Source organism: Oryzias latipes, chromosome 4, assembly GCF_002234675.1.
Source record: "Oryzias latipes chromosome 4, ASM223467v1".
Lineage (NCBI taxonomy): Eukaryota > Metazoa > Chordata > Actinopteri > Beloniformes > Adrianichthyidae > Oryzias > Oryzias latipes.
The window spans coordinates 32,764,414-32,776,983 of NC_019862.2; the positions used below are offsets into that span (position 1 = coordinate 32,764,414).

Sequence of the window (12,570 nt, forward strand, 5' to 3'; positions counted from 1 at the left end):
GTTTACACACCTCAAATGCCACCATCAACTAAAGCAGAGGGGCTAAACATTCAGATGTTTGTACAAAAGACACCAAATGTGAAAGGAGCAGAGAAGAGAAGCATCAACATGTCAGCCCTTCGCATTTTAGAAAATATAGGCAGCAAACAAGAGAAAGGCCGTTTTCCACTTTAAAATATAATGAGTGTTCATAAGAGGAGCTTTTGGGGCTTAAAACGACGGTTAATGAGACCTCCTGATTTACTGCTTTTGCTGAGCTGCTAAATTTGTTTTATAACTTCTCAGAAACCTTGAATAAAAATAGGGATAAATCCATTCAATTCTTACTTAAAAGTCACAATCAGTTGATCAAGAAATCAATAGTTTTTGTAACATTTTAGGCAAAAAAACCCGAATCTATTTAAGTTTTTATGAAAATTCACTAAAGTTGCCCCTTTTTTTCTGTTTACAGCAATCCCCCGCCCATTCGCGGTTTAATATCCGCGCCCCGCCCATTCGCGGGTGGCCGCAGATGACGTGACGTCACAAGCGTGAGACGCAGAACAGCGCTCATTCCGCGAATTTTGAAAAACGATTTACTCTGTATTTACTGTAAAGTATAAGGACCCCGAGTTGGACAGAGCTGCGGGCGGGTGGCGCCCCCCTCTTTCTGCCAGTTGCTGGACCACAGCGTATCTCAATCAGCGGTGGGCTGGTGACTGGTGGATTAGAGGGGGCGGGGCCTACCTGGGTGCGCGTTGGCTGAACGTTCTCCTCCGGCTGAGTGTATGAGCAGGCTGCGCTATTTTTGTTCGAGCTGTAACCATTCTGACAAGGTTCATAAAAGCCAATAAAAGCCCTGCATCATCTCCAGCTTCTGGAAATGAACCCAAACGGCAGAAAAAGGTTCCGACTCTGCAGAAGCTCAAGCTCTGGGAGTTTTAAACAGCGTCAATTATTCACGGATTTTCGTTATACGCGGGGGGGCGAGGAACGTAACCCTCGCGAATACGGGGGGATTACTGTATCTCACTAGTTATGGGCACATTGTCATAGCCAGAAAACAGATTGAAATTCGATCATCTGAAGTGATATTTCATTGAGTTACATATTAAATCAAGTCTACGTTGCGGTTTTCTCACAGTCTTTAAGTTTTGTTGTCAATGATTACAGGCACATATTTCACTAAACTACTCAAGCAGCTGAAGAAATGCTTGATAAAACATCTTCATAAATGTTCACTGCAGCTGTTAAATCAGCTTTTAAATCATATTAAAATGGATATTTTACTAAAGGAATTAAGTTAAAATAGTTCCAAACTACTTAATATTGCAGGATCATTTGGAAGAAGTGCCAATAGAACTGCAATATTTTACGCTGACTCCATTTAAGTCGAGGTTCCAGTTACAGACTGATGGGGATTTTAGAGAAGTGCAGTGTTTTTGGAATCAACAAACACCTTTGTGTTTGTCTTCCTCGTGTTTCAAAGGACAGATAGATGTAAAAGGAGATGTAAAGTAAAGTGCTGGAGTGGAAGGGAAAGCGCCGACATGTTACAGTCTCTGTGGTTTTGACTAAACGAGGAAAACATTCTTGTTCGAAAATCAAGAAACTGCTCTTGTTTACCTTCTCTTACAACACATACATGAAGCTTTTGGCAGTGAAAGTTGTTTATCCCTTGTGCTATCCTATGGGGTCAAGATGACCCCCCCTTCCATTGAGGTGTTCTCCTACCATGACAAAGGTGGATAAAGGTGGAAAGATTTCATGTAATCCATGGACACCAGTGAAGATCACAAATCATTGAAGAAAAAAGGTTCAGAGCACTGTCTAGTGGGTCTAGATGACCCAACTAGCATGAGCACAAGGGTTAAATTCCAGTCAGGCGGCCGAAATACTCACATGAAGGGAACATTCATGTGAAAACATTGTTTTACTGCAGACTGCTGCTTCATTCTCGCTATTTGCAGTGCTGTCACATCAACATAAAGTTAAAAAAGTTCATCAAGAGGGAATATTTAAGGCATTTTCACTAAATTAACCTGTTACAGACATTTTAGATGATAAAGTTAGTAACACTAACATGTCCCAGATCATCAGTAATCACAGTCGTTGTCTGTGACGTCTGAATTTGGAGTCCGTCATGTCCGCTTCTCTTCATCAGCTTTAAGGTTTTTAAACCACATTCTAACTGCAAACGCTGCACTTTTAGCAGAAAAACGGTTTCCTTTTCAGAAAAAAATGTTCATTTTCCTCAACTCCTGCATGGAAACGGAGTTTTTGAGAACACCACTTTCCATGGAGAACGATTTGCCTCATTGGCAAAGTATCTAGACGGAAAAAGGTTTCAAACTGACATTTTTAAACTATTAAATCATTTGAATAAAGGCTCATTGGCCAGTAGACATGTTAGCTCTTACATTATGATGGTAGTTTAAAACCACTTATTATTTGTTTAGGCTCCCCGTGAAGAAACACAATAGGTCTGTGCCATTCATAGTTCAGGCAATAAAGCAAATAAATCAAATGCAGCGATTCTCCAACGTGGAGCATTTTTGAGGGTGTAGTTAAAGATGATGTGGAGATCTGTGCAGAATGTACTGACAGCACTGGGTGTTTGCATCGGCTCTTCTTTGGTCAGATGCTCTTCTGTTTCAGTTTCCATCAGGTTTTTAATATTCAGACGGCATAAGTTAAGGACATTCTTAAAGCACAATGTGCAAAAGTGTGTGCTTTTGTTATTTTTTCAAGAAACCAACAGCCTCATGCTTTGTGTGTTTGTAACATTTCAACGTTTTTTTGGAACGTCATGACTGTTTTGTCTGCTGTAGTTTTTTTCCCCCCCTGGATTGTGTATCTACTTGGTACAGCTGTGTACACGCACGCATGCACGCGCGCGCGCACACACACACACACATGCACACACACACTATTGTTTTTCGAGATTTGGGCCTAACCGAGCCAGAGCTGCAGCCGCCTCCTGATGGCTCTAACAGGCTTCAGAGTTAAAGTCACAGAGTTCAGGTTTAGATGGTCCTTTTCAGAGCTTCTGCAGAACTCGGCCCGTCTGCCTGTGTGTCCGTGTTTATAGTACAATATCCCCAAAACAATCTTATTTCTTATTTTTAAACTGCAGCATACCTTCTGGTAGCTGTGTACGATGTTAGAGGTGGAAGACAGACTCAACACACCCTTGAAATCCTGTGTTTTATTGTTTTGGAGACCGTCTCTGCTTATCCAAAGTCAAAGAAGATGTAAAGTCTTCTGCGTCTGTGATTTTGAACTCCAAACCAGGGACAAATCTTTCCCCTTTGGGAGGTTTTACTGCCTGTTTACTAAAGGATGCTGTGTGTGTGTGTGTGGGCGTGTGTGTGCGTGGGTGTGCACACAAGGTAGCTGCTGGTGGGAACTCTGGTGATTGCATCTCAGGTGTCTACTGGATATTGAATCAGTCTTGTCAAACGTAGTTACAGACTGCTTTCCCTTCCGTCTCGTCGAGAGCACCTTGAATAAATCAGATGTGAGTCAGGCACGTCCTTGTTGTGTAGACATATTTCTCTAACCATCCAAATCCAGAATTCTCAGCAATTTCTCGGCAGACTTTGGTTTGGAAGGTCAAAGCGGCTCAAAAAAATAGGATTTAGTTCTTATGAGCGGCTTTATTTCTGCTCACTGTCTGATAGAGTTCCTCAATTTTTTGGGAATGACCATTCTTTAACATTGTTTGGCTTCACTGCTGTTCTGCATTAGGTCATTGGAAAAGGAAAGGCATAAAACATCCATCTCTACTTATGGATCGGTTATTGAGTTACTAATCGGTTTGATCAACCCAGCCCTAGTGTTGTGTGACTTCACACAGGATCTAGATGTGGATGAGAGTTTTATTAGTAACAGATTTCCTTCCCATCACCTCCTCTATTGGATTAGTTTAGAAACTGCCATGTCGGGTGCCGCTTGCGCCACACCAACACGTCATTGAGCTGTCCTGCTTCATTCCAGTCAGTCTTGTTTCATTCATCATTACAACCCTTCCAAACACAAATATGTGACCACTCATATCACAAGTTCATTTTCTGATGGCTGTAACATTTGGTTTTTTCCTCAGTTGTTCTGAGGAAAAATGGAAGCGCACACACGCTAATCTGTCCTTATGTCTCCCATGCAGGTTGACCTGTTTGCCTTGTGCCGGTCCATGTCCTAAACTGTGCGTTGGAAATAAGACGATTGACTCGGTAACCTCTGCCCAGGCTTTAAGAGGCTGCACTGTTCTTCATGGGAACATGATCATAAAGATAAGAGGAGGAAGTGAGTTGTGTTCTTCTTCAGCCCTGCTTGGCCTCCAGTTGTTCGGTTTGTCTGAATCTACTCCTTTTGCAGATAACATAGCGGCTGAGTTGGAGTCTAGTCTGGGGCAAATCGAGGTGATCACGGGTTACCTGATGGTGCGCAGAGCCTACGCTTTGGTGTCGCTCTCCTTTCTGCGAAAACTGCGAATCATTAAGGGGGAACATCTTGAGGGAGAGTAAGTTCCCTTCTGTCCACTTGCCAACCTTTGCTTTCAGAGCTGGTTTGCATTTTCCTCATCTGTCTTTTTTAGTACATATGCTTTCTACGCATTGGACAACCAGAACCTCAGAGAATTGTGGGATTGGTCCAAGCACAACCTGACGATCGAGAACGGTCGGATCTTCTTCCACTACAACTCTAAACTCTGCATGTCTGAGATTAGAAGGATGGAAGAGATAACGGGGGCCAAGGAGCGCAACCAGAAGAACGACATCGCTGTCCGCACCAACGGAGACCAAGCCTCCTGTAAGATGAAAGGCCGTCGTGGTGATTTTGGGGTTACCACTTTCTGATAAGCCCCTCATTTACTAACCATAAATTAGAATGGAAGTGATGGGGTTACCTTAAAATAAATGAAAAGCAAACACAGAAAACACTAGCAAAGCTTCCATAAGACACCCACTCAGAGGAAAATCCTGTTTTTGGTGTTTTGAACATGTTAGTGTGGCATTTTTCTGATGATGGAGGACAAATAGAAGTTAAATTTGCATTTCTGAGTTTTGGTTTCTCAAATCATTGTGAATCAGCTCATTGGTGACATAGAAAATATGCTGGGTGGGCCACAAGCTTCCTGCTCCGAGCTCTTAGCAACGGCGAAGGGAAGGAGGGGCGGGGTTGCTCTGTGCCAGTAGTCCGGCCCACAACTCGGAGGCAACTTTCTGATGAACCATAACCTCTCTGAAGAAACGATGTTCTAGTAAAAGAAGCCAGGTCTTTGACTCTGCCTAAAACGGCATCATCATAACTAAAGTCCACAGGGAACGCTTTGAAAACTGATCAATAGATGGAGGGGGAGCATCAAAACCTCATAGTGACGAATCATTTTTTCAGAAATGAAACTGGCGATGAACTGACTGGAATGTGTTTTGTCTTTTAGGTGAGACGAAGCTTCTGAATTTCACTCAAATAAAGACTTCGTTTAAGATGATCATCCTGAGGTGGGATGCGTTTTGGCCTTCGGACTTCAGAGACCTGCTGGGATTTATGGTTCTCTACAAAGAGGCGTAAGTTTTTGGGTGCCGTAGGGTGACAGTCAGCGTGACCGGCATGTTTGAACGGACAGCGGTTCCTCGCTCTATTGCTCTTCACCTAGTGTGGTCTCGCTGTGTTTTTATTTTTTATCTACTGAAATCCGCCCGTTTTCTTCTGCATCCTAATTGGCCGTAGACCATTGTTAATTATCTCCTCGTCCTCCTTGGCGCTGCCCCGTGCGGCTGCCTGTAGTAGCAGCTCCCGGCTTCTTTGTCTTTTTCTCTTTCCTATGTGTTTCCCATGTGTTTATGTACGTTTAGTCACTTTTTGTTTTTGTGTTTGCACCAAGCTTGCTTTTTTTATTACTACCAGCATAGCACACCACTGAAGATTTCTGGATACTTTTCCCTTTTTCCCTCCTTTTCTCGCCCTCGGGGGCCTGGACTAACTCATGGCCCCCCGCAGCCAAGCTGATAAGGCTCCCTGCATAGCTTACACACGCGATCAGCTGTTGGCGCTAAACAATCCACCTACCTTCAAAACTGGAGAGAAACTCTTACTCCCGGAGGAACTGAGGAGGAGACGACGAGGGTGCAAAGCAGGAGCTAAACGACGGATGAAGAGGAGGCGATTTAAACCCTGCGTCCCCGCGATCATCACCGGGAACGTCAGATCCCTGCCTAATAAGATGGATGAACTGGGGGCTCTCGTACGGACCCAGCGGGAGTATCGAGAGGCCAGTGTCATGTGTTTCACTGAAACGTGGCTTCACGAACTGACACCGGACGCAAACGTGACGATCACGGGCTTCCATACAGTGCGAGCGGACCGAGACACCACCGCGAGCGGCAAGAAGAAAGAAGGGGGGCTTGCTTTACTCGTAAACAAAAGGTGGTGCAAACCGGAGCACATCCACGTCAAGGAACGTGTGTGCAATCCCGATGTGGAGCTCCTTGCCATCGGACTTCGCCCATACTACTTGCCAAGGGAATTTACAAACGTGATCGCCATCAACGTCTATATTCCTCCGACCGGCAAAGCAGACGCGGCCTGTGACGTCATCCACTCAGTCACTGCCAACCTGCATACTAAACACCCTGGTGCCTTCTTCTTCATCACAGGGGATTTTAACCATGCCTGCCTCTCCTCCACTCTTCCCACATTCCATCAATACATCCAGTGCACAACAAGGGACAAAAAGACTTTGGACTTACTGTATGCTAATGTCACCAACGCATACACATCCACTGCACTTCCCCCACTGGGCAAGTCTGACCACAACCTGGTCCTGCTCTCCCCATCATACATACCGGTGGTCAAACAGAAACAAGTCACTGTGAGGAATATTACAAAGTGGTCTGACGGTGCCACGGAAAGCCTGCAGGATGCCCTGGAAACCACAGACTGGTCTGTTCTGTATGAAAGTCATGGTGACGATCTGGATGGACTAACAGACTGTGTCTCGGACTACATCAAATTCTGCACGGAAAACTCCATCCCGTCCAAGAGGGTGCGATGTTACCCGAACAACAAACCCTGGGTTACACGTGAACCGAAGGCCCTTCTAAATGAAAACAAAAGGGCCTTCATGGCTGGGGACCGCGTGGAGCTCACTAGAGTTCAGAAGGAGCTGAAACGCAGCCTGAAGGAGTGTAAAGACGCCTACGGAAGGAAGCTGGAGGAGAGACTACAGAGAAACCAGACCAGGGATGTGTGGAGTGGGATGAGAGCAATCACCGGCCTTCAGAGGAAGGGAAAACCTGCAGCCGAAGGAAATGTGGATCGAGCCAACGAGCTGAACAATTTCTTCAATAGGTTTGATTCCTGCTCCCCCTCCCCCAGCTGTCCCCTTACTCCTCTTCTGAGTGATCAACGGTCTTCCTCCCACCTTCCAGGGCCATTAACACATCAGCTTCCCCCACCTCCCTCCCCCAGCTGCCCTGCACGGCATTCAAACCAGTTTTTAAACAGGTCTGACACCAGCTCCCCCTCCCTCATCAATCCACCCATTTATCCTCTGAACGACCACTGGACACCTTCCACTCATCTTCCAGGGCCATCATCATCATCATTAGCACCTCTGAAATCCCCACCCCCCTCCCCACAGCTGACATCCTTCACAGACCCAAAAACAAGCTCCACCACCCCCTCCTCCCAAAATGGCCTTCTCATCACATCCACTCAGGTGAGGAGGGAGCTGGAGAGGCTCAACCAGCGTAAGGCTGCTGGACCTGATGGCATCAGTCCCCGGGTACTCAAAAACTGTTCCAGCCAGCTATGTGGTGTACTTCAGCATCTGTACAACCTGAGCCTTAACCTTCAGAGGATCCCAGTGCTGTGGAAGACTTCCTGCCTCGTCCCTGTGCCAAAGAAAAACCATCCAGAGTCGCCTAGTGACTACAGGCCTATAGCACTGACCTCCCATGTTATGAAGGTCATGGAGCGGCTGGTGCTGTCACATCTCAGACCCCTGGTGAGCCCTTTCCAAGACCCACTGCAGTTTGCATACCAACCCAAGGCGGGAGTGGAGGATGCACTGCTATACCTGCTGCAGAGAGCATACTCCTCCCTGGAAAAGCCTAACACCACAGTGAGGATCATGTTCTTTGACTTTTCTTCAGCCTTCAATACCATCCAGCCGAGACTGATGAGGGAGAAGTTAGAGAAGATGCAGGTGGATGCCCCCCTGGTCTCATGGATTGAGGACTACCTGACAGGCCGACCTCAGTTTGTGAGACTGCAGAGCTGTGTGTCTGACACCCTGACAAGCAACACTGGAGCCCCTCAGGGAACCGTGCTGTCCCCCTTCCTATTCACCACATACACAGCTGACTTCCAGTACCACTCTGAGCTCTGTCACCTCCAGAAGTACTCTGATGACACAGCTGTAGTCGGGTGTGTGAAAGATGGATGGGAGGAGGAGTACAGGAGCCTCGTGGAGCGCTTCGTCAGGTGGTCTGGGGAAAATTACCTGCAGCTAAATGTGGCCAAGACTAAAGAGATGGTGATAGATTTTAGCAGGAGAAAGTCTTCGCCTCCCCCAGTCTGTATCGGTGGGACGGATGTGGAAGTTGTCTCGTCCTACAAGTTCCTGGGAGTACATCTAGACGATAAACTGGACTGGTCCACAAACACTGAGGCCGTCTACAAGAAGGGCACGAGCAGACTTTACTTCCTGAGGAGACTCAGGTCCTTCAATGTTTGCAGCAGGATGCTCTACATGTTCTACCAGTCTGTCATGGCAAGCACCATCTTCTTTGCTGCAGTGTGCTGGGGTGCTGGCATCAAAGCAAAGGACGCCAACAGACTGAATAAACTCATTAGGAAAGCAGGGTCTGTCATTGGCCTCAAGCCTGCCAAGCTGGAAGAGGTGGTTGGGGACAGACTACTGGCTAAACTGGGGACCATCATGGACAATCCTTCCCATCCCCTCTTCAGGGAGGTGGACAACCTGAGAAGCAGTTTCAGTGGCAGGATCATACACCCTCGCTGTGCCAGAGAACGATACAGGAAGTCATTCCTGCCATCAGCCATTAGACTCCACATCTCATCTGGCAGACTCGGATGTACATGAAAATTCTAGTTTCTAGTCACAGACTACACTTTTCAAATTGTATTTTACTCAATTTTTGTCCTGTTCTACTCTCTGTATTTTTTGTATCTGTGTTTGTCTTTACCCCCCCCCCTCCCCCCTTTTCCTTAGTGCTGCTACTGCAACTAAATTTCCCTTCGGGGATTAATAAAGTTCTTCTTGAATCTTGAATCTTGAATTGAATCTTTATGCCATTCATACATTTATTCATAAATCTTCGATCAAAGCAGAACTTTGGTTATATTTTACTGTATTTTCCAAACTATTTGGCGCCTTTTAAAGAGCCTTAATTAAAAAAATGAATGTGCTTCTCATGATGTGGATTCAAATATAAGGATTGTAAAAATGAACGAATGTTGGGTGTCATTGCGAATACGCTAATGCAGCTAATGTATAGCGGTGTGGCACTGGATTTTTTATTTGTTTCTTAAAAAGGTTGGGAGTTGGCGTAGTCAAAGTGAAGTTGTTTTAACGGAATAATTCTTTTTTTTCCTGTTGCAAACGAGGTCGTTACAGTTATTGTGCAAACGATGACGTGGATAATGTTTAGCATGTTACAAACAAGATGTAGAGGTCCTGTGGACGCAATCAGTTTGACTGACGGAGACGGGGTTTCACACCCTAAAACTTGACAGTTGTAAAAAATAAAGATCACTACTTTGCAGATTTCGTCTGCCACTGGATATTTTTCTAACCTAACTCCTACAATAAATGAGGGACCACTGCATTAAAGCAAAGCAGGCTGAGAAGTGCAAGCAACATTTAGAACTTGCCTCTCGTGGTCTATAGCGTTGTTAGCCTACACTTTATCAGAAACGTCTTGTTTTCCTTCATTCAGTTTGTCAATTTCTACATGGATTTCCTCCAGGCCATACAAGAACGTGACAGAGTTTGACGGACAGGATGCCTGCGGTTCAAACAGCTGGATGATTGCAGACGTTGACCCCCCGCCTCGCCCTACTCCCGGCAAAGAACCAGAACAACCGCGGCACCTGATCGGACCGCTGAAACCTTGGACGCAGTACGCCATCATGGTCAAAACCCAGCTCTCCGCGTCTGACGAGCATCAGGTCCACGGAGCGAAAAGCGAGATCATTTACGTCCGAACAAACTCCACCAGTGAGTGAAGCTGAAATACAGCCGTAAAGGTTCACGGTCTCCATTCGGCTCTTTCCTGTAAGCACTGCTTTGTTTAGTGTTTCCTGTTGAAACAGCCGGTGTTTGTTGTCAGGCATAACCGCTGTGCCGCATGCTCCTCCGTCATGAATCATTTCCAGCATTGTTTTGCTGGCCTCCACAGATGAGCATTGCTGTTCTGAAGGGTTTTTTTTTTTTGTGTGGAAGAATTCTACATTTAAATTGGCCTCTTTGATACGTTCTTTTTAAATGGTTGAAAGAGAGAGAGAAAAAACTAGGAGGTGGAAATTTTTGTTTATGCTGGTGATGAGGACTTTTTATGAGGAAAACTTGTCAGTTGGCTCAAAGAAATTAAAGAGAAATTTTGGTTCTCCAGTAAAGTTGGTTCACTGGTTGAATTGATAGACATATTTCATAATTAAGTGTAAACGGTTAAAAACCAGAGTGAGCGACTAAAGGCTACTGAAGAGAACAGATCAAAGGTGTTAAAAAGGAAAAGAGAGACAATGCAGGGTTTCATTCCAGAAGGTCCAAATCATGAGGTTTCGTTGTACATCAATGTGCAGTTCGGTCAAATCTGGGCAACGTTGACTTTTTCTTTCATGGGTTTGAGCTGCTCTCGTACACGCAAAGGAGTTGTTGTGTTTTTCTCCTCATAGCAGTATTTTTGTCTATCCGTCCCTGTCAGAACCTTCTGCCCCCCTGGACCCCGTGTCCTCGTCAAAGTCGTCCTCTGAGATCAGTCTGAAATGGAAACCTCCCACCAGTCCAAACGGCAACATCACACACTACAAGGTCATCTATCGAAGGCAGCTGGAGGACAGCGACCTCTTCAAGTTTGACTACTGCCTCCAAGGTGAGCATCTGCCGCGCGCCTTCTGGAGACGCACCTGCAGAGCAGCCGTTCCCGCCGTTTACAATGTCCTCTCTGTCCCTCAAAGCAGCAAAGCTGCCGTCTAGAATTCCAACAAACAAAGACATTAAGGATGAGCAGAAGTGGAACCACACAGATGAGCCCACCTCAGGGGACAAGTGCTGCGCCTGCCCCAAGACGGACAGCCAGCTGAAGAAGGAGCAGGAAGAGATTGAGTTTCGCAAGACCTTTGAGAACTACCTCCATAACGAAGTCTTTGAGAGCAGGTGAGCGCTTAGCAGGTGGAGAACAGCTGGTTTTGTGTCAGGGGGACGGTAATGTAGCAGCTCTTCTTCTGTCTTTTGACTCACAACATTTTAGATCCCAGAGAACTATTCTGGATCAAGGGTTCTATTTCTGTTCATTCAATTAGTGTGAGTCTCATCAGTGGACCTTAAGTCGATGTGTTTTTCCAGACCCTTGTCCTTTTTGCTCCACTGAATTGCCGTTTGGAGGCAGGTGGAGCAACAAAGGAGGGGGACCAGCTTCTAGTTGGGACGGACAGGTGACATTTGAAGTCAAAATTGGGCCATGGTTCCCTCTAGTGGGGAGGGAAGCTGAGAGTTTCCTCAAATGACTAACACCAACGAATCCAAACCTGTTTTCATTCTTTTTTTTCTGCACAAGCGTTTACGCTGCTTTTTCCGTTGACCTGCAGACCGTCTCGCCGCCGCCGCTCGGTGGGGGTTGCGAATGCCACCGATCCTCCTCTGTTGATGTCCACCATGTCCAGCATTGAGGCCAATGCCACCACTGTGCTCCCTGACGATGAAGACAGCTCTAAGGTTCCACCATTTCACAACAAACATGTCATGTGATATTCAATTCAATTTTATTTATACAGCCCAATATTTACAACAATAGTCTTAAGAGTAGAGGATAAATTATGAAGAGTAGAGTGGATGAGAGTAGAGGACAGAACCTCAGTGCAGCATATGTTCTCCAGCTTCTGATGAGGGTTAAGCTCAGGCTTCAGGTCAGAGGGGGGTCAGATATTAGTTTCTGACCCCTTTTGTTCTTCCAAAAAAAATAAAATTCACATTCTATAACTGTCTTAATATGTTTTAAAATTCTCCTATTTGTATTTATTAAAGTTATTTGTGTTTTTTGTCCCAAATTTGTTTCAAGAAAACAGAATAATAAAAAAAATGCTTTATTAAAACCTTAAGATGATAAAAATCCTTATATGACATGCATCAGTGGAGTCATTGTGGCTGTTTTTGTTGCCCAGGTGGAGCTAAAGGTCGTCTCAAAGGAATCGATTGTCATTGGTAACCTGCACTACTTCACAAGCTACAAAATAGAGATCATAGCGTGCAATCATCCTACAGACCCTGAAGGCTGCAGTCTGGCCAATTTTCGCAGTGAAAGAACCATGCCGGAGGGTGAGAACTAACTACTGTCTGCTCAT

At 45.6% G+C, this 12,570-nt stretch overlaps 1 protein-coding gene across 2 annotated transcripts in view; it reads left to right on the forward strand.

The window, feature by feature from the left end:
• LOC101168764 (insulin receptor) overlaps window positions 1–12,570 on the forward strand; it is an 89,500-nt gene that overhangs the window by 59,182 nt on the left and 17,748 nt on the right. Inside the window, exons 5-13 of one of the 2 annotated variants that reach the window (XM_023954639.1) lie at window positions 4,145–4,284; window positions 4,357–4,501; window positions 4,577–4,791; window positions 5,423–5,549; window positions 9,978–10,228; window positions 10,935–11,102; window positions 11,188–11,386; window positions 11,818–11,944; window positions 12,391–12,544. In XM_023954639.1, coding sequence (XP_023810407.1) covers window positions 4,145–4,284; window positions 4,357–4,501; window positions 4,577–4,791; window positions 5,423–5,549; window positions 9,978–10,228; window positions 10,935–11,102; window positions 11,188–11,386; window positions 11,818–11,944; window positions 12,391–12,544 — 1,526 coding nt within the window. The remainder of the gene's footprint in view (window positions 1–4,144; window positions 4,285–4,356; window positions 4,502–4,576; window positions 4,792–5,422; window positions 5,550–9,977; window positions 10,229–10,934; window positions 11,103–11,187; window positions 11,387–11,817; window positions 11,945–12,390; window positions 12,545–12,570) is intronic. The other variant, XM_023954641.1, reaches the window with a different exon arrangement.